The sequence below is a fragment of the Elephas maximus genome, chromosome X (genome assembly GCF_024166365.1).
Source record: "Elephas maximus indicus isolate mEleMax1 chromosome X, mEleMax1 primary haplotype, whole genome shotgun sequence".
NCBI lineage: Eukaryota > Metazoa > Chordata > Mammalia > Proboscidea > Elephantidae > Elephas > Elephas maximus.
The window spans coordinates 177,576,724-177,602,627 of NC_064846.1; the positions used below are offsets into that span (position 1 = coordinate 177,576,724).

Sequence of the window (25,904 nt, forward strand, 5' to 3'; positions counted from 1 at the left end):
GGTGTGTGTGTGTATATTTGTGTGGGTGTGTGTATTTGTGTGTGTTTCTGTGTGTTGGGGGAGGCGTGTGGCATGACCCTATCTGTGTTTTGAGGCATGGACTCTGAGAGTCACAAGAAAACAATGTGTGTATTTGTATATGTGTGTGTGCTTGTATGTCTGTGTGTGCTGGGGGAGGTATGTGATGATCATGTTTGCATTTTGAGGTGTGTACTCTGAGGGTCACAGTGAAAACTGTGTGTGTGTGTGTGTAATTGTGTTTGTATGTATATTTGTGTGTGTGTGTGTGTTGCTGGGGGAGGTGTGAGATGTGACCACGTTTGCATTTTGAGGCATAGACTCTGAGGGTCACATAGGAAACAGTGTGTGCGTGTGGAGGGGAGAAGAAAAGTAAACATGGCAACACCAGTCAAAAGGCCACGTAGACTCCGAGTCCAGCCGATGGCTGTCTGACTGACATTCACAGAGAAGAGGAAAGAAGTGGGTAGACTCAAAGAGGACCGACATGGGGGACTCCTGGTCTTCCAGCTTTCCCAGCTGGGGAAACGGTAGCCCCGTGTATAGACACAGAGGAGGTGTGCAGAGACTGGGCTGGGGGCAGAGCGAGAACATGGTTGCTGTGTTCACCTCAGCATTGGGAGCTTCCGTGGCATCTACCTGGAGATGTGAGGCTGGCTGCTGGGTGAGGACCCAGAGGTGCATTGGGGCTGGAGAAGCACAGGTCGGCATCATGTTGCTGTAACAGAAATACTACCAGGGGGTGGCTTTAACAAGCAGAAATTAATTTTCTCACAGTTTAGGAGGCTGGAAGTCTGAATTCAGGGTGCCAGCTCTAGGCGAAGGCTCTCTCTGTCTGCTGTAATAAAAAAAAAAAAATTTTTTTTTTTTTTTTTTTTTTTAGAAGGTCCTTATTTCTTCTGTTCCTCAGACAGCTTTGTGTGGCTTGGCATCTGTCTTTCATTTCTCCACCCTTCCTTAATCTGCTTCTTTTATATCTCGAAAGAGGTGGACTCAAGACACACCCTATACCAATACTGCCTGGTTAACTTCACAAACAAAACCCATTCCCAGATGGGATTATAACCACAGGTATCCCATTGCCACTGGGTTGAGTCCAACTCATAGCGACCCTATAAGGCAGCACAGAACTGCCCCCCATGGGGTTTCCAAGGCTGTAATCTTTATAGAAGCAGACTGCCATATCTTCCTCTCATGAAGTGGCTGGTGGGTTTGAACTGCTGACCTTTCAGTTAGCAGCCGAGAGCTTTAACCACTGTGCCACCGGGGCTCCTTTTAATCACAAGTATAGAGGTAAGGTGATTACATGACATTGCATTGCATTACATTATCGGAAGTGATTACATTACATACATTAGGGAGGGTGATTACATTATGTTATATTACATTATGGAATGTGATCACATACATTACATACATTATGGAAGAGCAACTAGGCTAGTATTTGGCCAAACCCCTGAGAATCATAGACTAGCCAAGTAGACACATGAAAGTAACCATTACACTGTGTCTTTGTCATTTTAGGAATCCTAAAATGTAAAAAGGACAAAGCCTACGAGGGCGGTCAGCTGTGCGCCGCGTGCTCCAGTCCCAAGAAGTTGCACAAACAAGAGATTCACAAGCTCAAGGACATCACTTGCTCGAAGCCGCTCATCGAGTCTCCTCTGAGGCAGAACCGGAGCGGGAGCAGCGAGGAGGAGCAGGGACAAGAGGAGGAAGACGGCGATGACCAGCTTTCCCTGGACAGCTTCCACCTCCCCACATGGAATGTCTCCTTGAACATGACGGACGAGCATGGAAATACGGTGGATTTGGTCTGCAGCATCAAGAAACCCACAGATGTGTACAAAATCCTCTTGAACCAGACGGATCCTCTTGAGATTGAAGTCAACGCGACGGTCGCCTTAGACTTTGAGTGTCCCATGACCAGGGAGAACTACGAGAAGCTGTGGAAACTGATAGCGTATTATAGCGAGGTCCCGCTGAAGCTGCACCGAGCAGTCAAGCTCAGCAAAGACCCCGGCGTCCACTATGAGTACAGACAGGATGCTGACGACGACGCGCTCTACTACACAGGCGTCAAAGCCCACATCCTTGCGGAGCCAGGTTGGGTCATGCAGCCATCCGTGGACATCCAACTGAACCGGCGCCAGAGCACCGCTAGAAAGGTGCTGCTCTCCTATTACACGCAGTTTTCACAAACGATGTCCGCCAAGGATGTGAGGCGGACGCGGAGCAGAAGCTGGGTGATGGTCGAGACGAGCGAAGCCATGCAAAGGGCTCAGACGGTCCTGGAAGGAAGCTCCTTCCAGCTGGGCTGCAATGTGAGGGCTTCTGAGAGTCCTGCCATCTTCTGGGTGTTGCCAGATGGCTCTGTCCTGAAAGCCCCCATGGAGGACTCAGAGAGCAGGTTCTCTGTCCTCAGTGGTGGTCAGCTGAGGATCAAGTCAGCAGAGTACTCAGACTCGGGATTGTACCATTGTGTAGCTCAGGTGACAGATGAAATGGACCGGATAGTGTACAGGGTCGCTGTGCAGATGCCGGTCACTCAGCCACCTAGAGGACACACAGTGACCATCACCAAGAGCCCTGGGGAGCCAGTGATATTGCCCTGCAGTGCTCTGGCAATTCCCGAAGCCCAGCTGAGCTGGGTTCTTCCAAGCAAAAGGATAATGAGCCATCTGGCTAACACATCCCATGCATATATGCTGGGTAATGGAACACTCTCCATCCCAAAGGTTCAAGCCAGCGATGGTGGCTACTACAGATGTGTGGCTGTCAACCTGCAAGGGGCAGACCACTTCACTGTGGGGGTCACCGTGAATAAGAAAGGACCCAGCAGGACCTCAAAAAGAGGCAGACGCCCAGGCTCGAAGACCCTTTCTAGAATAAGAGGAGATGTCATAGAGGATGAAGGGGGCTCAGGCATTGGAAGTGAAGACAAGACTCCAAGGAGGGTCCTACATCCAATGGACCAAGAGGTGTTTATCAAAACGAAGGACGAAGCCAGTGTTGGAGGTAAAAAGACTAAGAAAGGCCGACGAAAATGGAAACTCTGGAAGAATCCTGAAAAGGAACCAGAGACGAACGTTGCGGAAGGTCGCCGAGCGTTTGAGTCCAGGAGAAGGATCAATGTGGCAAACAAACAGATTAATCCTGAGCGCTGGGCAGATATCTTAGCCAGAGTCCGTGGGAGGAATCTCCCCAAGGGCACAGAAGTCACCCAGGTCATACAAACCACGACTCCTCCATCAGTGGGCGTAGAGGTCTCCCCTCTTTCTCCTGCTGTTCCTCCACCCTCGGTATCTCCTGAACAGACAACAACCAGTGCAGAGGACTCCTCAGCAGATACTTCCATATTCAATGAGGAGGAGGAGGTTTTGAATACCATTTCCTCAGCCAGGATTGCACTAGAACACGACCGCGATGGGGGCGTTCTTGCTGAACCCACAGTAACAAGCACGCAGCTGGAAGATGTTCTCGATCAGGAGATTTCTGAGAAGACAAAAGACTCGGCTCCCACCGAAGCTGACTCTTCAGTCCCTACACAGATGTCTTTGCCTCATGAATCCTCTTCCCCTCTGCAGATCCTGGACACGTCCTATGAAGAGCCTACCTATGAAGAGGTAGCAACAGAGGGCTGGTCCACAGTACCAAGCATTGCATCTGTGCCCCCACCCACGTCCAAAGTGGATGAGCTGCCATTGGATGCCATCTCTTTGGCGGAGGCTGAGACGGAAACATATCTTTACCCAGATCCGAAGACTGATTCTCAACCAGCTGAGGATAAGATGGAAGATCTGACCTCCACAGGCTTCACTCCAACCCCTACCTGGTGGGCTGTGGACCCCAGGACATCTGAGCCATTAGGGGAACCAGATGTACCAGCACAAACAAATCTACAAGGACAAACAGATGGCACGAAGCCTATGCAAGGGGGCTTAGGCACTCAAGGCAACTCACTGATGAAGAAAGACGTGGTGGAGAGCTCTCAGATACCCGGGGAAGGGAACGTCCTGGAGAGAGACCCCACAGGCTCCAGACGTCCCGAGAGTGAGGAGCTACGAGGGATAGGCAGCCTTGCTCCATTTATGCTGCCCAGAGAAAGCACACCTGATACTCTACTTGCCAGGGACAGCATTACAGTATCAATGATGACGTTAGAACCAAAGACCGCTTCACCAACCGAGCTGACCACTCACCCTTTTCGAAAAAAGCCCAACGGGAGGAAAAAGTTACGACCTCACAGGTTCCGCCACCGGCACAAGCAAACTCCACCGACAACGTCTGCCCCCACGGAGACTTTTTCTACCCGACCCACTCAGGTGCCAGAGATGAAGGTTCCAAGCAAAGTGGAGGGTTTGCTTGTCTTGACATCTGAGGTTGATAACCTAGTTGGTATCACCAAACAGTTAGAAATGGGGAAACCTGCAGAACCAGTGACCAAGGGAACCCCAAGAAGGAAACACTCAAAGAAACAAAACAAACATCGGTATACCACGTCCACCGTGAGCTCAACGGACTCTTTGCCCAAGACCATCTATCTCCCACAAAATAAACATAAATACGTGACTACTCCCAGCTCTGAAACTCTACTTTTATCTGCAACCATTTCTCTGAAAACCGGGGACCCAAGTGAGACAAGGAGAGCAGAAGATGATATGACAACCACCTCAAAAGTACATCTGTCTCTCAGTAAAGTCCAAGAGGCTACCACAGTCACATATAAGTCCGCATCAGATAGGAAGGAAATTAAGAAGCATTACGATGTCACAAACATCCATGACCATGAAACTAGCACTCCAGCCCCCACTGAGTCAGGAATTAACATCGCATCACCTTCTGGCTCGGTGGTCTCCCCTGTGGAAGGATTTATGGAAGAATCTTACCTGTTAGCGTTTCCAGGAACTCCAGGCTGGACTTCTCCCACGACAGCCCAGCCTCAGAGGGTGGAGACAGGCAGACCTCCTAGCAGTGCTTGGGAAACCCGGACAGACCCACCCCTTTGGAAAGAGTTGGAAAACCCATATTTTCCTTCTGAGTTTTCACCTTCTGCGGCAATCTCTACACTCTCTCAGCAGGGGGAAGACGCTGCTTCTGCTACCGTCTCAAGCGTGAGACTAGAGTCACCCTCAAGCCAGGCAGAAACCACCACTCGTGGTCAGGATCAGCAAAAACCCACCCTAGCGACTACCCATCCTGAAATTAGACCACAAGATCACGTCTCTACACCTGGCTCCCTGAAGGAACCAGCATTCCCATTCCCACCCACAATGTCAATGCCTTTGGTACAAACCACCACTAAGTTCACACCTCTTAGTACAACAACATCTCAAACACAAACAGAGTCCAAAGAAAATGTTTTGTTTAATTATGGGGGTGTCTCAGAAACCGAAGCACCCCAATTGAACAATGAGGGAACGCAGTATATATTGAAGCCAAAGGAGGTATCCACTCCCTCTTCCAAGCAGGATAACGTGAACTTCTCTCCAAAGCAGGAGTTGGTAAAGGAGGTGTTTGATGGTAAGACCTCAAGCACTCTACCTCAAGGTCCAGACATTCACCACCACGATGGAAGAGCACAGATTTACCACCAACCAGGTATGGTTCCCACCAAATTTACACCACCAAGAGGGACAGGGAGGCCACCACCTATGGCCACTCAAAGCTCCTTTAGATACTTGGTGACGTTCCAGCCGCCTCGTCAGGTGACCAGCAAACCAGAAATAAGAGTGTATCCTTCACAGGATTTTCCAGAGAGCAAGCCCTTTGTGACTCCAAAATTAACCACCACGACAACTCCCCTTCCACTTCACAGACCCAAACCCAGCACTCCCAGGAAATTTGATGACCGTGGAACCAACCAGTTCAATGCCAACCCCAAAGTATTTGGGAGCAACAACATCCCTGATCAAAGAAGCCCCGCTGGAAAGCCACCGAGCTCAAGACTTCCTCATCATTCCAATGGCAGGTTCCCATTCTTCTTTAACAGGACTTTTGTGTTCCCACAGTTAGGATCCACCCTGAAGCCTCAGACACCCACCACTCCTGCCTCAGTGACAAGAGAGAGAAAAGTCAACCCAGATTCCTACAACAGGATACTTTCCCAGAGTGTCAACCACATGGATTTTGGTCCTCCTGCACCTCCTTTGTTGCACCCTCCCCGGGCCACCGTGCCACCCTCAACTAATGCACACAATATCCCCCCAGTCCATTCCACCCAGAGCTCCATCCCTTTCACTATGTCTTCTGGCCAGCCTTCCAGAAACTTTCATCAGAGCAGCTCCAAACTCTTCTCCATTGGAGGACTGCCTGCATCCAAATTCTGGACGCTTGGGGAAAAACCCCAAATCATCACCAAATCCCCACAATCCGTATTTGTCACTGCGGAGACAGATGCTGTATTTCCATGTGAGGCAACAGGGAAACCCACGCCTTTCGTTACCTGGACAAAGGTGTCCACAGGTAGGGTGTTTACACATCTGCATTTTAACCAGGGCTGGTGTAGCAGAAGTTTACGAGAGTCTGCAACTCCAGGTACCATTAGGGAGCCTTGGAGAAAGGATGGGTTGACGGGTTGGGAGAAGAAGTCTGAGAACTTGGATTCAAGAACATTTCCTTTACAGGGAAATGGAAGAGGGAGATAGATTGGATGCTGGATTTTAATGGGGCTGTGGAATCATGGAATAGGTCTTTTGGATAAGGCATAACCTAGAATTTGGGATAGTCCTTAAAGGGACCTTTTGCCTTCTCCAAGTGTGACCCAGTACTAAATCCTTCAAACCACCCACTGTAGGGATGGTGTGGGATGGGGGAGTCTGCAAACTCAACCTCGTCCTTCTACTGTTGTTGTTAAATGCTTTCCAGTCAGCCTTGACTCATGGCAACCCCGTGCACAACAGAACAAAACACTGCCCGGTCCTGAGCCATCACTGTGATTGTTTGCAGATCCGACCATTGTGGTCCATAAAGTTTTCACTGGTTGATTTTCAGAAGCTGATCACCAGGCCTTTCTTCCTAGTCTGTCTTAGTCTGGAAGCTCCACTGAACCTGTTCAGTATCCTAGCAACACGCAAGCCTCCACTGACAGACAGGTGGTGGCTGTGCGTGAGATGCACCGGCCGGGAATCAAACCTGGGTCTCTCACACGCAAGGTGAGAATTCTATCACTGAACCACCACTGACCTGGAGGACACTGCGTCTCTGCTGCTGTCAAGTCAATGCTGACTCATAGTGACTCTACAGGACAGAGTAGAACTGCCCCATAGGGTTTCCAAGGCTGTAGTCTTTATAGAAGCAGACCGTCACATCTTTCTCCCCTGGAGTGGCTGGTGGGTTTGAACGGCTGACCTTTTGGTTAGCAGCCTAGCGCTTAACCACTGTGCCACCAGGGCTCCTTGGACACTGAGTAGCAGCCCTAACTTAGGAAGTGTCTGTAACTGAAGGATCCCATCCAAGGTGGAGAACATTGTCACAGGAAGAACAGTGCCTTGCCTGGGGGTGTAATCACTGTGGGGGCAGGGTCTGGAGGGGAGATCTCCAAGGATCCCAAAACCCCATCCAAGGGCAGGTCTTTGGTCTTGGAAAAGGTTATTAGCAAATGAAGGCAGAGAAGCTTGTCAGAATGAAAGCAAATGGCCCTTGGATAAAGCCTAGACCTTCTCCCTTGGGAGAGGAGAAGACCCTAAGACTCGGTGTCTCCAGGGCCTGGGTAATGGGGTGGGAAACATGGACAACTGGGAGAAATGGGCACACAGCCCCCAGCTGTTGGGCAGTATGCCAGACGCCATCTAGAAGCATCACTTAGCGCTCAACCTGACCACACAGGGGAGAGAATGACCCACTAAAGCTACCTCTTCCCTGATGGCTCAGGAGCCTGGAGGGTCAGGGGGACTGTGGCTGCATGCCCTCGGGTCTGTGCAGCTGGCCCAGAGCTCAGGAAGACACAGCAGCAGAAACAAGGCTGGGTTGAATGGGTGGTAAGTGTGTCTCCAGTAACTGCAGTGACAGAGGTGACCACCTTGGGGGATCTAGGGCTCAGGCCAGCTTCTGAAGTCTGTCTTCAAGCCATGCCAGCTGCTGTGGGCATCAACGTGGCATAAGAGTCGATGGAGGGGGTCAAACTAGGCTTACTGTCCTACATATTGGGGGCATGGGCAGGTCTTTGCCTTTGTTGTTTTGGACATTGCATTAGTCACGATTCTCCAGAGAGACAGAGCAAATAGAATGGGGGGATAGGTAGGCAGACAGATTTAGAGATAGATAGAAAATAGATTTGGAGATAGATATAGAGATAGGTACGTGATAGACAGACAGACAGACATATGGTAGATAGATATAAACAGACACAGTAGACTGATAGATGACAGAAAGACAGAGATAATAGATGATAGAGAAGATAATAGATTTAGGGAGAAATTCAGACATAGATAATAGGCAGACAGAAAGACAGACATATGATGGATGGATGGATGGATGGATGGATGGATGGATGGATGGATGGATGGATGGATGGATGGATGGATGGATGGATGGATGGATGGATGGATGGGTAGATAGGACAGATGACAGAGAAGATAAAAATATGATATGAATACATGGATGAAGGTATATAAAACAAACAAAACCAAACCCGTTGCCATCAAGTCAATTCCGACTCACGGTGACCCTATAGGACAGAGTAGAACTTCCCCATAGGGATTCCAAGGAGGGCCTGGTGGATTTGAACTGCTGACTTTTGGTTAGCAGTCATAGCTCTCCATATATAAACACGTGTTTATATACATGTTTTTGTTGTTAGTTGCTGTCAAGTCAGCTCTGAATTGTTACCACTTCAAATAGCTTCCACTGCTCGCCTGTCAGTTTATCATACCGTGGGGGCTTGAAGCTCTGCCACTGGTATGTCAAATACCAGCAGGATCACCCAAGGTGGACAGGTTTCTGCAGAGCTTCCAGACTGAGACGGACTGGGAAGAAAGGCCTGGCAATGTACCTCTGAAAATCAACCAGTGGAAACCCAATGTATGTGTATATACATACATATATATCTACATATATATAGAGAGAGAGAGATTTATTTTAAGGACTTGCCCCTCGCAGGCCAGCAGGCAGAAAACAGCACAAGTTACTGCTGAAGTCTTGAGTGTAAAATTGGTAGGTCAGACACTGGGCTGAAATTCAGGCAAGAGTTGACGATGAAGGCGTGAGCTGAATTCTCCCTTCTCCGAAAAACCTCAATTCTGCTTTTAAGGCCTTCAATTGATTGGGTCAGGCCCACCCACGTTATCAAGGATAGTCTCCCTTACTTAATGTTAATCGCATCTACAAAATACCTTCACAGCAACATCTAGACCCCTGTTTGACCAAACAGCACCACAGACATAAAGGGAGCAATCCAACCAACTAATTGCTGATGTGAGTCCCCGACAAGTGGATTCTGAATCAAGGCGCCCCCATGTGTGTGTGCAGAGTACAAGTGCCCCATAGCATTTTCAAGGCTGTGACTTTTCAGAAGCAGATCACCAAGCCTGTCTTCCGAGGTGCTGCTGGGTGCGTTTGAACTGCCAACTTTCCGCTAGTACTTGAGCGCTTAACCATTTGACCCCCAGGGACTCCAGTCAGGTAATTGTTGTGTGCCCTCAAGTCGATTCCAGTTTACAGCAACCGTACACTGCAGAGTGGGACTGGCCCATGGGATTTCCAGTGCGGAAACCCTGGTGGTGTAGTGGTTAAGTGCTACAGCTGCTAACCAAAGGGTCAGCAGTTCAAATCCGCCAGGCGCTCCTTGGAAACCCTGTGGGGCAGTTCTACTCTGTCCTATAGGGTTGGAATTGATTCGAGGGCACTGGGGTTTTCGGAATCTTTATGGGAGCAGATTGCCAGGTCTTTCTCCCATGGAGTTACTGGGTAGGTTCGAGCTGCCAACCTTTTGTTAGCGGCTGAATGCTTTAACCATTGCACCACGACTCCTTAATCAGGTAGTCATACTAACCTGGGTTCATTTATATGGAACCTGATTTTATGTACTGCTTACCCCCAGGGGCTCTCATGACTCCCAGCACGCGGACACAGCGGTTTGAAGTCCTGAACAATGGCACCCTCGTGATCCGGAAGGTCCAGGTGCAGGACCACGGCCAGTACCTGTGTACTGCCAAGAATTTGCACGGTGTGGACACCATGCCGGTCCTGCTCACGGTGACCACGCAGCAGCCCCAGATCCTTGCCTCGCACTACCAGGACGTCACCGTCTACCTCGGAGACACCATCGCCATGGAGTGCCTGGCCAAGGGCACCCCCGTACCCCAAATCTCCTGGATCTTCCCCGACAGGAGGGTGTGGCACACTGTGTCCCCCGTGGAGGGCAGGGTCACGCTGCATGAGAACCGCACCCTGTCCATCAAGGAGGCCTCTTTCTCTGACAGAGGCGTCTACAAGTGTGTGGCCAGCAATGCTGCGGGCGCCGACAGCCTGGCCATCCGCCTACACGTGGCGGCCCTGCCACCGGTCATCTACCAGGAGAAGCAGGAGAACATCTCTCTGCCCCCCGGACTTAGCATCCACGTCCACTGCACCGCCAAGGCCGCACCACTGCCCAGCGTGCGCTGGGTGCTGGGCGACGGTACCCAGGTGCGCCCTTCACAGTTCATCCGCGGGAACCTCTTTGTTTTCCCCAACGGCACGCTCTACATCCGGAACCTATCGCCCAAGGACAGCGGGCGTTACGAGTGCGTAGCCGCCAACCTGGTGGGCTCGGCGCGCAGGACAGTGCAGCTGACGGTGCAGCGCACCGCTGCGAACGCGCGCATCACCGGCACGTCCCCGCGGAGGACCGACGTGCGGTACGGCGGGACCCTGCGCCTTGACTGCAGCGCTTCGGGGGACCCCTGGCCGCGCACCCAGTGGAGGCTGCCGTCCCAGCGGATGGTAGATGCGCTGTTCAGGTAGGGGCTCGCCCTCTGGCTGCACCCGCTGCGGGCTCCTGCGCTCCTTGCTCCTGGGATGCGGGAGACAGCCCTGGGGCACCTTTCTTTGTGGTCAGGCGGCCCCGGACGGCTACAAATGCAAAGATTCTTGCATGCCTTGTGCCTTGAATGCGGGAGAAACCCCGGGCGCCTTTCCAACTAGTCAGGTGGCTTCCAGCTTGCTGTAAATGCGTGGGGTCTGCGCTCCTCCGCTCCTTGGATGGTGGAGACACCCCTGGGGCAACTTTCCATGTGGTCAGGCCAAAAAAGGCAGCCTCCTGAGCCAAAATGAGTAGGCACAGAGTTTGCCTCGTATGTGCCAGACTGTGGAGGCCCTGGGTGGTGCAAACATTAAGGTGTGTGGGCTAGTTACTGAGGGTTGGAGGTTCAAGTCTGCCCAGAGGCACTACCCAGGGACTCCAAATTCAATTATAGGTAGACCAAGATCTATGGCACAGTTCTAAAAATACTATTAGTAAAACACAGTGTTTAGGGAATTTTTAATAAAAATACCATTTTTAAAGAAAATTTTTAACAAAAGTACCTGGCTGCACAGTGGTTAACCTCTTGGCTGCTAACTGAAAAGTTGGCGATTCAAATCTACCCAGCTGCTCTGTGGAGGAAAAGATGTGGCTGTCTGCTTCCGTAAAAATTAGGAAACCCTATGGGGCAGTTGTACTCTGTCCTATAGGGTCACTATGAGTGGAAATGGACTGGATGGCACCTAACAACAACCTAAAAACTGGGAATATTTAGGGATTAAAATACAAGGACCCCATAATGCTGCCATTAAGATTGACGTGTAATGGATAGTTTTGATGCAGACACTTTGGAACTCTCAGCCTCCCAAATCTTTTCACCGAGTTATCCAAGACGTGGAAACCCTGGTGGCTTAGTGGTTAAGTGCTATGGCTGCTAACCAAGGAGTCGGCAGTTCGAATCCGCCAGACGTTCCTTGGAAACTTTATTGTACAGTTCTACCCTGTGACTATGAGTCGATGACAGTGTGTTTTTTGGTTTATCCAAGATGTTAGTCCCGACTTGCTCAAGGACACAACAGTGTTTATAACCACATCGCCTACGTACTGAAGAACCTTTCCATCCTTCTTTTCCTGTTGCCCCTTTTAACCAAACATCTTTCATAAATATTAACTCGGAGAGGCCTGGGTTAATGTCCAATTTTTTTTTTTTTTTTTTGAAATGGTGGTCTGTATATATGTAACAAAATATTTGCCATCTGAACATATCTTGCGTGTAGAATTTCGTGACGTAGTTAAGGTCATCATGTTGGGCAACCATCGCCCCTCTCGGTTTCCAAATTTTTTCCATCATTAGGTCCATCTTTTATCATTTCAGGTGGAACGACGGAACACCAGCATCAAGGTTTTCGCTGGTCCGTGTCATTTAGCTTTTTCGTAACAGACTCTGTGGTGGAAGGTGCCAGCCAAGTTCTGGAGAATCCAATTCTAGCACTGAACCTCTGGGCATGATCACTGTTACACAATGAATATTGCAGCCGCTTTGCTGCTTCTTGAGATCGCTGGGTGGTGCAAGAGGTTACCATGCTCGGTTGCTAACCAAAAGCTTGGAGGCTCGCGTCTGCCTAGATGTGCCATGGAAGAAAGACCTGGCGATCTACTTACAAAAATCAGCCATTGAAAACCTACGGAGCACAGTCATACTCGAGCCCACACGGGGTCACCATGAGTAGAAAGCGACTCAAGGCCAACTGGTTTTGCTGCTTGTCACCTGCTGATGAGATGAAATGTCATAAGAAATTGTCATGAGTAGAAGGAGTACCTGAAGTATTTTCTTCCAGAAGAACTGAACCTCTTTATAAGGTTATTTCAGATTCACCGTTTCCATGCCTGTAGCGTTTTCCTGATTCCGTCATTATAATTAGCTCTACAAACCAAGAAAACAAACAAGCTGTTGCCGTCCAGTCGACTCCCAATCATAATGGCCCTGTGTGTCAGAGTAGAACTGTGCTCCATAGGGTTCCCAAGGCTGATTTTTCAGAAGCAGGTCGCCAGGCCTTTCTTCCAGGGCACCTCTGGGTGGACTCGAGCCACAAGCCTTTTGGTTAGCAGCTGAGCGCAAACCATTTGCGCCGCTGGCCATCAGATACTCGACCACACACACTCTTGTTTACAGGGCTGAAGTCTTTGCTTGCCTTTCAGACCCTCAAATTAATGCCTGGGCCAGCCGAGGTCAGACAGAATCCAGCAGGGAATTCTTCCGTGTTGTAAATGATTTTAGCATTTGGACGCAACTCGCTCCAAGTCTCCGAAAGCTTTTGACAATCTGTAGCAGCAGTCGTGTGTGCTGGTATTTCTCAGCACGTCTTAGTTCTGTCCCTGTGACTCGAAGCCAGGGCGAGCATCTGGGAGACTTACATTGTATTCTTTGTCTTTTTTTCTCCCTTAGCTTTGACCCCAGAATCAAAGTGTTTGCCAACGGGACTCTGTTGGTGAAGTCTGTCACCGACAAAGACGCGGGGGATTACCTGTGCGTCGCCCGCAACAAGATTGGCGACGACTACGTGGTGCTGAAGGTGAACGTGGTGATGAAGCCGGCGAAGATTGAGCACAAGGAGAACGACCACAAGGTCTTCTATGGGGGTGATCTGAAAGTGGACTGCGTAGCCACAGGGCTCCCCAACCCCGAGATCTCCTGGAGTCTCCCTGATGGGAGCCTGGTCAACTCCTTCATGCAGTCGGACGACAGTGGTGGACGGACCAAGCGCTACGTGGTCTTCAATAATGGCACGCTCTACTTCAATGAGGTGGGGATGAGAGAAGAGGGTGATTACACCTGCTTTGCCGAGAACCAGGTCGGCAAGGATGAAATGACGGTGCGCGTCAAGGTGGTGGCGGAGCCCGCAGCAATCCGAAACAAGACGTACTCTGTCATCCAGGTCCCCTATGGGGATGTGGTCACTGTGACATGCGAGGCCAAGGGGGAACCCACCCCAAGGGTGACCTGGTTGTCTCCCACCAACAGGCTGATCCCGGCCTCCTCGGATAAGTACCAAGTCTACCAAGATGGCACTCTTCTGATTCACAAGGCTCAGAGGTCTGACAGCGGTAACTATACCTGTGTGGTCCGGAACAGTGCCGGAGAGGACAGGAAGGTCGTCTGGATCCAGGTCCAAGTCCAGCCACCCAAGATCAATGGGAACCGCAATGCCATCACCACAGTTCGGGAGATTGCAGCTGGAGGGAGTCGGAAGCTGATTGACTGCAGAGCGGAAGGCATCCCAGCTCCAAAGGCACTGTGGGCATTTCCCGAGGGTGTGGTCTTGCCTGCCCCATACTACGGGAACCGGATCACCGTCCACCGCAACGGCACGCTGGACATCCGCAACCTGAGAAAGAGCGACTCTGTCCAGTTCGTGTGCATCGCCCGCAACGAAGGCGGGGAGGCCAGGCTCATTGTCCAGCTTACAGTTTTGGACCCCGTGGAGAAGCCCATCTTCCATGACCCGGTGAGCGAGAAGATCATAGCCATGGCTGGGCACACCATCAGCCTCAACTGTTCTGCTGCGGGGACCCCAGCGCCCACGCTGGTGTGGGTCCTTCCCAACGGGACGGAGCTCCAGGGCGGCAGACAGCTGCAGCGGTTCTACCACAAGAGCGACGGCAGGTTGCACATCAGTAGCCTCTCCTCTGCAGACGCCGGGGCTTACCGCTGCGTAGCAAGGAACTCTGCGGGCTACTCGGAGAGGCTGGTGTCGCTCAAGGTGGGACTCCAGCCCGGGGCAAGCAGCCAGCACCAACACGTGGTGACCATTATCAATGGAGAGACGTTGCAGCTCCCCTGCCTCATCCAAGCCAGCCGGCCGGCTCGATTCTCCTGGACACTCCCCAACGGCATGGTCCTGGAGGTCCCCCAAGAAGTGGGGCGCTTTGCCCTCTTGGAAAACGGCACGCTGACGGTGCATGAGGCCTCGGTGTTTGACAGAGGGACCTACACGTGCAAGGCAGACACCGAGTACGGCCCTTCCGTCATGAGCGTCCCGGTTATCGTCATTGCCTATCCGCCGCGCATCACCAGCGAGGCCACACCGGTCATCTACGCCCGTCCCGGGAGCACCGTGAAGATGAACTGCTTGGCCATGGGCATTCCCAAAGCCCAGATAACGTGGGAGCTACCAGACAAGTCCCATCTGACTGCCGGCACCCAGGCTCGCATCTACGGGAACAAATTCCTCCAGCCGCAGGGCTCCCTGACCATCCAGCAGGCGTCTCCACGAGACGCAGGTTTCTACAAGTGCACAGCAAAGAACATCCTGGGCAGGGACTCAAAGACCACTTACATCCATGTCTTCTGAGAGACCGGCCGGAGTCACGGCTTGGGAAGTGAGAACAAGGCAGTCATTTGTAAAGGGAGCCTGCTCGGGGAGATGGAGCCCTTCGAAGGATTTTTCATGGTGCCTGGTGGTCCTCGGGTGGCTTTCAAGCTGAGGGTGACCTTGACCTTTGATTTGTTGCTTGAAAGAAGTAACACAGGCGGGCTAACAGGAGTCAGCCTCCCTGGAGACATCCTTTCCTGGTTACCGGATGTCTTGTGTTCTCGTCCGGCATTCCATGGCACCCAAGACTCGAACTGCCATCTCTGTTTCTCAGATACTGCTCCATGCCTTCAGTCACACGGGAAGGACACCTCTGAGAAGCTGTCACTAAACAGAAACTGTAGAGATTAAAAGAGTCTTGCTGCCACACTGAAGTTAACCTACTGCCACTCTGACACGATACAACACCCTACCACGAGTCCTGATATTTCATTTATTCCCTCGTCCCTTCAAAACTCCCCCTGACCAAAGAAAGCCTTTAAAACCAGAGCGATCAGTTTTTTGAAAACAGTTTTTATCGTGGTGAAATATAGACCACAAGACATTTGTCAGTTCAACACTTTCTGACGTTCCTGTGTGAGCCTGAACTCGACGAGACTGCTTTGTTTTTCCAGGTCTCAAAACTCTTCCGCCTTTCACAGGGTACCATCTTACTGCTTTTCTACGGCGCATTTTAGTGGAAAATGTTTGTGTTTTCCTTCTCTGACAGCTCTCCGCCTTACACAGGTTCAGCTTTTGCAGGCTTTAACTGTGTAACTCGGTGATGTTGAGTACATTCTACATGTTGTACGTTTACTCTCACTGCCTTTTTTTAAATTAAGGGGCCCTGGTGGCACAGTGGTTAAGTGCTCAGCTGTGAACCAGAAGGTCAACGGTTCCAGCCCACCAGCGGCTCTTCTGGAGAAAGGTGTGGCAGTCTGCTTCTGTAAAGATTACGACCTTGGAAACCCTATGGGCCAGTTCTACTTTGTCCTATAAGGTCACTACGAGTTGGATTTTCCTTTGTTTTGTTTCATTTTTAACTATTTCACCAGTATTAAAATAAACTCAGTGCTCCCAAAGCAAAAACTTACCCTCACGCCCTCCTCAAAAAACCAAAAAAACAAACCTGTTGCTGTGTTGTCCATTCCGACTCACAGCGACCCTACAGGACAGAGTAGAACTGCCCCATAGTGTTTCCAAGGAGCGCCTGGTGGATTCGAACTGCTGACCTTTTGGTTAGCAGTATGCTCTTAATCACCACTATTTATCTCCTCCTACGGATTGATTTTTTTTTTCTTTTTAATTGTGGTGAAAATACACACAACAGAACCCTCACTAATTCATCAATTTCCACGTATACAATTCAGTGACGTGGATTAAATTCTTCAGGTTGTACGACCTTGGCCTGTGATTGATTTTTTTTTTTTTTTTTTAATACACAGTCTCGTTGTGCAGTAAAACCTGTGAAAATGGAAACCCACGTACGGCATAAACTCGTCTGAGAAGGAAAACTCGAATATTTTCCAGTAAAACGAGCGATAGAAAAATGATAAGACTGCACCCTGTCAAAGGCGGAAAACTTGCGAGACCCAGAAAAACAAGGCAGTCCCATTGAGTCCCAGCTCTGACAAGTTTCACTGTATAGCAAAGAACTCTTTTTCCCCAGAGGTCACTTTTTATATAGTGTTTTATATATATATATATATATATATTTTTTCTTTCTAATCAGACTATGAGACTCGAAAGAGAAAAAAATACTTTGTCTCATTAAACGTAATAAATTATTGGTCTTTACAAGACTTGCATACATTACAGCAGGTATGGAAACACTCTATTTTCTTTAGGTCCCTCCCCGTCCTCCTTCAAATTCCGGAACCACTCTTAGATTACTTTCCCAGCGGCAGGGGAGGCTGGGATATAGACTTTCCTTGTGTGCAAAATTTATCTTGGGAGCTGTGGTCGGGGGAGGCGGAGGGCGGGGAAGCAGAGAGAGCTAAGCCGTGACCCTACAAAAAAAAACGGAATCCAGACTTTTTTTTCTCTGCGGTGGTGAAACTATAGCTGTGGATCTTCAACCTCCCCCCATCGTGGGTCACTCTGTGGTCCTGGATTTGGGAGACTCCCTATTTCCACGTCTGCTTTACTGTATTTTTAAGGTCAATATACTGTACATTTGATAATAAAATAATATTTTCCAAATATCCTGGCGATGATGACAATGAATTTTTCAGCAACGAAAGAAGGTCAGATGAGTTTGGGCTTCATTCAGAGTGCTTGGTAAACCCCTTTTGCCCACCATGTTTCAATTATTCTACTCTCTACAGTTCTTTTTTGTTTTTCTTTTCTTAAGATAATGAAATTGGGTCAAAGGCGGTGGCTCCAGTGATGTATTTAACAGACAGGAAGGCAGGGGCTGCCGCTGCCACGCATGGTGACCATTCCAGTATAAAACATCCCTGGAGAAAGAGCCAAGGCAATTTGAGGATTGAGGAGCCAGGGCCTCAGAATATCCTTCCGGGAATTGTCTTTGGCGAAAAGACCTCTGAGGGTGCAAGCAGTAGCGTTCCTGAAATATGCAAAACTGTGATTCTTGTGCTTCCCCCCACCCCCCGCCCCCAGAGGAAGAGAAATGAGGAATGTAGGAAAGCTGTTTGGCAAGAACGTGACAGTCTGCACTGACGAGAAGCACAGAGCCAAGGCAGTTGAAGTGTCAGCCACAGAAGTGGAAGAACCCTAACTTTTGCATGTCTGGGGAGAAGCCCTTCACGACTCCATTTATTTACTTTCTAGTATCTGCATGGAGCTCTGCTGGCACAGTAGTTAAGAGCTCAGCTGCTAACCAAAAGCTCGGTAGTTTGAATCCACCAGCTGCTCCTTAGAAACCCTATGGGGCAGTTCTACTCTGTCCTGTTGGGTCTCTATGAGCCGGAATCGACTCGATAGCAATGGGTTTGGTTTGAGTTTGGTGTTAGCATAGCCTTTACCATGTGCCAGGAGCCCATATCAATCCCAGGAATTCTGAGACATGTTGAAACAAGTCCTGCTCGAGCAGCAAACATTCCACAGACAGGTTAGAGCAGGACTCCCCTATCTTAGTGCCATGCACACTTAGGCTAACACATTCTATGGGGTGGGGGCTGTCTTGCGCACTGTAAGGTGCTGAGCAGAATCCCTGGTCTCTACTCACCAGATGCCGGTAGCACCTACCTTGCTAGTTATGATAGGGGAAACTCTCTCCAGACATTGCCAAGGGTTCCCTGGGGGCAGAATCGCCTCACCTGAGAACCACTGCCGTAGATACAGATCGATGATAGATAGATAGATAGATAGATAGATAGATAGATAGATAGATAGATAGATAGATAGATAGATAGATAGATAGATAGATAGATAGATAGATAGATAGATAGATAGATAGATAGACAGATAGACAGATGATAGATAGATGATAAATCGATAGATAGATGATAAGTAGATACTTGATACATAGTAGATAGATACATAGAGAATAGACAGATAATAGGTAGATGACAGGTATATACATGATAGATACTAGCTAGATGATAAGCAGATAATGTCGAGTGTCCCCTGGGGGTTAGAGTCAGCCCTGGGTGGGAGCTGCTGTGGTCAATAAATAGAAGCAGCAGGAAATTTTAGAGACCAGCTCCTTTGGACTGTTGCCTGACTGCTTGAATATGGAAGGTAAAGCTACCTGGTGTGAAAAAACCCCCACCAGGCACAGCTTGGAGCTGCTTCACCTGGAAGAAAGAAAACTAGTAAAACAGACCATTGACTTGTTGCTCTGTGCTCTCAAGAGGTGACTGACGGATGACAAAACTTCTTTGCACAAACTGAACATACATTTTGAAGACTTGCCTCATTCTGTTACACTGTTGTTGTTGTTGATTGCCGTCAAATTGATTCCAACTCAAAGCCACCTTCGGGAAAGAGTAGAACTGCCCCATAGTGTTTCCCAGGCTGGAATCTTTACAGGAGCAGATGGCCTGGTCTTTTTCCCTCAGAGTCGCTGGGTGGGTTTGAACTGCCAATCTTTTGGTTAACAGCCAAGCTCTTGACCATTGTGCTGTCAGGCCTTTTTCTGTAGGCATCCTAAACCCAACCAAACCAGTGGCCATCGAGTCAGCTCTGACTCATGGCGCCCCCATGTGTGTCAGAGTAGAACTGAGCCCCGTAGTGTTTTCGGTGGCTCGTTTTTCTGAAGTAGGTAGCCAGGCATTTCGAACTGAGGCACCTCTGGTTGTACAGGAATCTCTAACTTTTTGGTTAGCAGCCAAGAGCCTTAACTGCACCACCCAGGGACTCAGATGACATAAATAGGCATTCTATCCGTACTTAGAGTCTTCTAAAAAGATGTAAAACATGGATACGGTAAGGTTAATACAAGGCTGAGGCACAGAGAAGTGTTAAAGGCGGTTCAGCCTGCACTGGTCTTCAGGGGACTCGAAAATATCGCCAAAGTGGGAGGATGACAGACGTTTTTAAGGCCGAGATGCTATTTCTGCCAGGTGGCTGGACAGCACAAGGACGGTAGGGGGTGAAGAATTTTCTAAGCAGCAAAAACATCATAAAGTAAGTTACAGCTCCGGGCAAGGAGACCTGGGGTCTACTGACAGATGAAAATGGTAGGAGTATTTGGACTAGAATCTAAAATGTACTGCTTTTTTTGTTGTTGTTGTTGAAAATGCTAAAATATTTAAAAATTTCAAGCAGGAACGATCATAGTTAGAGGCAATGGTGATTTACTTACACTGAACCAGATGCAGAGACTCTGACTCATCGTGACCCTGTGTGTGTCAGGGTAGAACTGTGCTCCACAGGGTTTTCAATAGATGACTTTTCAGAAGGAGATCGCCAGGCCTTTCTTCCGAGGCACCGTGGGGTGGACTGGAACTTCCAATCTTTCAGTTAGCAGCTGAGCGCTTAACCGTTTGCACCACCAAGGAGCTCAGAACCAGTGGCCGTTGAGACTCATGGTGTCCCCATGTGTGTCAGAGTAGAACTGTGCTCCATAGGGTTTGCGATGGATTTTCAGAAGCAGTTGCCAGGCCTTTCTTGTGCATGCCTGGGTCAACTTGAACCTCCCAGCTTTCAGTGAACAGTTGAACACTTAACCTTTTTGCCACCCAGAGACGCTTTCCAGTGACACTAAGAAGCATTTAAACCAGTTTGCCCGAAGCAGGAACCTGTGAGACTGGACCAGACAGATCAGTAATTGAAATCACATATCCCACTATCACGAGCTGTAAATAATTTCCTCACTAAGAGAGAGTTTTTCCACATGGCAGACTTTTCTCATCTGGTGTATGTCCTTGTAGATTTGTGTGCTCAAAAGCAAAATCCTCAGCTCACAGGCAATCGTCCTCTCTGAGTGCTCCCTGCTCGTCCTCGTGGAAAAACAAAACCCAAACCAGGTGGTCCGCTTTAAAATTCGGCTCGCGATTGTAAATGCTGCTGTAATTCCGAAGTGGGGCTGGATGCTAGATGCTAGCAAGGTCCGCCGCGCCACCGAATTCAAACTGGAAGATGCTGGTCCCTGCGACAGCCGTTTCTGCATCTTTGCTGTGTTAGATTCAAGTCTCCTGCAGGTGAGAACAGGGTGAGCTTCATAGTGGACTGCAGGCTATTTCCTGAGTGACCAGCAGGACCTGACCCGCTGTGGGGAAAACCCAACACCAACTTACCTCCTTCCTGACAGAATCTGCTTTTTAGCCACGTCGGCGGTTCCCCACCTTAGCTTCATGTCATAACCACCTGACGAGATTGCAAGTCTTCAGTGGATAGGTGTCTCAGTTTCCAGTGACAGGATAGAATCTCTAGGTCTTTATGATGCTTGTCGACTGGCAAAGGAGCCCCGCTAACCAAAAGGTTGCATGTTCCAGGTCACCCAGAGATGCCTCGGAAGAAAGGCCTGGCAATCGATTTCTGAAAAAACAGCCATCGAAAACTCTGTAGAACACGGTTCTACTCTGACACATATGGGGTGCCATGAGTCAGGGTCGAGTCGAGGCAACTAGTAGGGGTGGCAGTAGATTGGCTGGAGGACAGGAAAAAATCCACTACTTCCCCTCTTTTCTTCCCTCCCCTACACCCACACAAGCCCATGAGGCCACGGAAGAAAAGCAAGGATGGTGTTCATATGAATTTTCATGGCGGCTCAGTTCTGTGCAGGTGGAAGAAAGGAGCCAATCCATAATGCAAACACCCATGTTGCTCTCTAAGCTTTTTCTGACCAAGGAATCGGAACACCGTGCATGGTCTTGTTGTCACTTGCCATTGAGTCTGCTCCAACTCATGGTGACCCCATCCACAGCAGAACAAAACGCTGCCCAGTTCTGCACCATCTTCACTGTCGTTTGTATGCTCAAGTCCACTGTGTGTTTTGAGTGACTTCCAACCTAGGCGCTCATCTTCCAACACTACATCAAAGTTCTGTTGTGATCCACAGAGTTTTCATGGGCTGGTTTTTCAGAAGTAGATTGCCAGGCCTTTCTTCCTAGTCTGTCATAGTCTGGAAGCTCCACTAAAACCTATCCACCATGGGTGACCCTGCTGGCATTTGAATACCGGTGGCATAGCTTCCAGTATCAATCAGAGCAACACGCAAGCCATCGCAGTACCGCACATGGACAGATGGGAGCACCCAGGGTAAGTGCTACAAATTCCTTTGTTCTCTGTGTGTCCTAACATGGTGTCCCGTCATAACCATTATGTGTGATTTTATTTAAACCTTCATGTCTTCTTCCCCCCTCCAATTTTGCTTACCCCTTTGCCGTTGCTACTGTGTGCCATCAAGTCTATTCCGACTCATGGCTCCCCCATGTGACAGAGTAGAACTGCTCCATAGGGTTTCCTAGGCTGTCATCTTTACGGGAGCAGATCACCAGGTCTTTCTCCCTCGGAGACACTGGGCGAGTTCCAACCGCTGGCCTTTTGGTTAGCCGCTGAGTGCTTACCTGTTGTGCCCCCAGGGCTCCCTCACCCCATTACCCCACCATTCTTCATGCATTCTCTTCTCTCTTGACTTCATCCAGCACACTTGTATAACAGGGCTTTATTTATCATTCTAACCCTGACCTCTTTCCCAAACCCAGCCCCTTCTTTTCAGTAATATGCTGATTATCTTTCTCTTTCTAAGGAAAGTCTCTCCAGGATCTTCAACTCCAAACCACATTCACCACCTCAGATAAGTGAGATGATGGCTCTCAGTGATCTGCCCCCTACCCATAGGATGGCATTATACCTCTCCACATATGGTCTCGCGATGCGCTCTGGCCAACGGAACACGAGTAGACATGACGTAAGAAACATCCAAGAAGTCTTGAGGTATCCTCAATCCTCAAAGTCCTGCCCTCCACCATGACAGCAGTATTAACCAGAAGACAGTTGTTGTTGTTGTTGTTAGGTGCTATCACGTTCCTTCCGACTCAGAGCGACCCCATGCATCACAGTGACCCCATGCCTGGTCCTGCACCATCCTCACAACCGTTGCTATGTGTGAGCCCATTGTTGCAGCCACTGTGTCAATCCACCTCATTGAGGGTCTTCTCTTTTTCGCTGACCCTCTACTTTACCAAGCATGATGTCCTTCTCCGGGGACTGGTCCCTCCTGATAACATGTCCCAAGTACGTGAGATGTAGTCTCGCCAACCTTGCTTCTAAGGACCATTCTGGCTGTACTTCTTCCAAGACGGATTTGTTCATCATTTTGGCAGTCCATGGTATGTATATTCAATATTCTTTGCCAAAACCGCAAATCAAAGGCATCAATTCTTCTCTGGTCTTCCTGATTCATTGTCCAGCTTTCACAAGCATAGGAGCTGATTGAAAAGACCATGGCTAAGCCATAGTAACCGGAGGATAGCTGCTCCTTTAGCCTGTGTTCTGGAATAAGAACTATGTGAAGTGAAGCTCTATGAAGTAAGCAGAGCCCTTCTGAGCTCAGCTGACCTGCTGCTGCTGTTGTTGTTGTTGTTGTTAGTTCCTGTTGAGTTACCTACAGCTCCTGCCGACCTTATGTACAGCAGAACAAAACTCTGCCTGGTCCCGCACCATCTTCATGAACACTGGAACATTTGAGTCCACGTTGAGGCCGTTGTGTCAATCCATCTCATTGAGGCTCTCCCTTGTTTTTGCTGACCCTCTCCTTCACCAAACAGGACATCCTTCTCTAGCAATTGGTCTTTCCTGATGAGATGTCCAAAGTCAGCAAGATGAAGTCTTGCCATCCTCACTTCTCAGGAGCGTTCCGGTTGCATTTCTTCTAAGACTGTTATTTTAATGATACTAACTATATTTATTCTTCGATAAAACAATATAATGGAATTCAAGTTTCAGGGCTTGTTATTCAAGCCTATGGCTGAAACCATTTTAAAACCAATTATAGTTAAATCATGTGTTACAAAAATTACTCACTGAGTTCTCATATTCTGGATACACTGATGGGACCCAAAACCCATCGCCGTCAAGTTGATTCCAACTCATAGTGACTCCACAGGACAGAGTAGAACTGCCCCACAGAGTTTCCAAGGAGCTCCTGGTGGGTGTGAACTGCCAGCCTTTTGGTAAGCAGCCGTGGCACGTAACCACTACGCCACCATCCCACCCCGGAAATCTTCAAGCTCCATTCGCCCCAGTGCAACCATCTCACCCGAGCATGTAGCTGGCATGCTTTCATGAAACATCTTCCACCCCTAAGAGAATGCTGCCACCATCTTGAACGTCATCCTACCCTTTTCACACATCTTAATGTAGTCCTCACAGTTATTTCTTATTTTTTTTTAAATATTCTATTGTGCTTTCAGAGAAACTTTACAAACAAATTATGTTCCCGTTTAAGTTATTTATTATTTTAAGGGGAAATCACTGACTAGATAGTAGTCAAGTGTCAACTTTGGTGAAGGGAAAGACAACACACAATATAGGAGAAGTCAGTACAACTTGACCAAGGCAAGGTCATGAAAGCTTCCTAAACACACCCAAACAGCTTAAAGGACTGAGTTACTGGGGCAGAGGCCTGGGAACCATGGTTTTGGGGGACATCTGGGCCAATTGGCCCAACATAGTTCATAAAGAAAATGTTCTACATCTTACTTTTTGGTGAGTAGCATCTGGGGTCTTCAAGGCTTGTGAGCGACCATCTAAGATGCATTAATTGGTCCTATTCCACACAGAGCAAAGGAGAATGAAGAAAACCAAAGTCACAAGGAAAACATTAGCCCAAAGGACTAAAGGACCACATGAACCACAGCCTCCACCAGCCTGAGCCCAGAAGAACTAGATAGCGCCTGGCTACCACCACCGACCGCTCTGACACGGATCACAACAAACAGTCCCAGACAGAGCCAGAGAAAAATGTACAACAAAATTCAAATGTGCAAAAAAAAGACCAGACTTACTGGTCAGAGACTGGAGGAACCCCCGAGATTACGGACCCCACTAACTCAGAACTGAAGTCTGTGTGCAAACACATACATGAATATAATTTGATTTTGGTTAATAAAGTCAACTTATATATTTTTTCACAGCACAATATGTGACTTGCGTATTTCAACATCCTTAAATATTCTACTTGATACCCATTTCTTTGTATGTGCCATAAAATGTTTAATCCTACGTTGGTGGACATGGAGATGGTTTCCTATTTTGGCCATCTCTGAAAAGAATCTCTTATCTATAAGCCAGAAAACCAAAACAGTTGCCGTTAAGTTGACTCCGACTCATAGCGACCCCAAGTGTGTCAGAGTAGAACTGTGCTCCACAGGGTTTTCAACAGCCAGGGAGAACCTCATGGATCACAAAAGAACATTGTCAGATATAGTCCTGGAAGATGAGCTCCCTAGGTTGGAAGGCACTACACAACACCCACAACAACGGACTCAAGGATACCAACAATCAACAAGATGGCGCAGGACTGGGCAGCCTTTTGTTCTGTTGTACACGGGGCCACCATGAGTCAGAGCTGACTCGATGATAACCAACAACACACAAAAACCCGCTGCGGTCAAGTCGATTCCAACTCATAGTGATCCCATAGGGTTTCCAAGGCTGTAAATCTCTACAGAAGCAGACTGCCACATCTTTCTCCCAGGGAGCCACTGCTGGTTTCGAACCACTAACCTTTCAGTTAGCAGTCTATCTTTTTAACCACTGCGCCACGAGGGTTCCTTAACAACACACAAGAGATATTGAAACCCGTTACTTCTTCTGAAAGATTTTCCTGAGAAGCTGCCTCAGTTTCATTTTCTCACAACTAAATCCACGGATCTTTTGGTTTCCGTATAAATAATTTTCTTTGTGTAGCAGAGGGCCCCATGGAACAGACAGCTAATAAGTTTCACATGATTAAAAAAAGAAACATGTTAAAAGCGCAGCTTGGAATATTCGTATCCTCAAATTTTCCACCCAAGTTCTGCATGTGTGTATGTTTTGGTTCTTGGAAAAACACAGTGTTTTCCTGCCTCTTTGCCTTCTGTTTGTAAGCCGTCCGAGGTAGCTGCAAATTTCACTTTATCAAGTGTTATTGACGTTGGCCTTCTATCACACGAGAGCCATTTTTACTACAGTTACTA

The 25,904-nt window shown here is 48.8% G+C and overlaps 1 protein-coding gene across 3 annotated transcripts in view; it reads left to right on the forward strand.

Moving 5' to 3' along the window:
• Positions 1–17,480, forward strand: part of MXRA5 (matrix remodeling associated 5) — a 33,340-nt gene extending 15,860 nt beyond the window's left edge. For 2 of the 3 annotated variants that reach the window (XM_049871750.1, XM_049871751.1), the window contains exons 5-7: positions 1,543–6,483; positions 10,058–10,958; positions 13,407–17,480. In XM_049871750.1, the coding sequence (XP_049727707.1) occupies positions 1,543–6,483; positions 10,058–10,958; positions 13,407–15,312 (7,748 nt within the window). In that variant the 3' untranslated portion in view covers positions 15,313–17,480. The remainder of the gene's footprint in view (positions 1–1,542; positions 6,484–10,057; positions 10,959–13,406) is intronic. The other variant, XR_007515784.1, reaches the window with a different exon arrangement.
• The last annotated feature ends 8,424 nt before the right edge of the window (positions 17,481–25,904 follow it).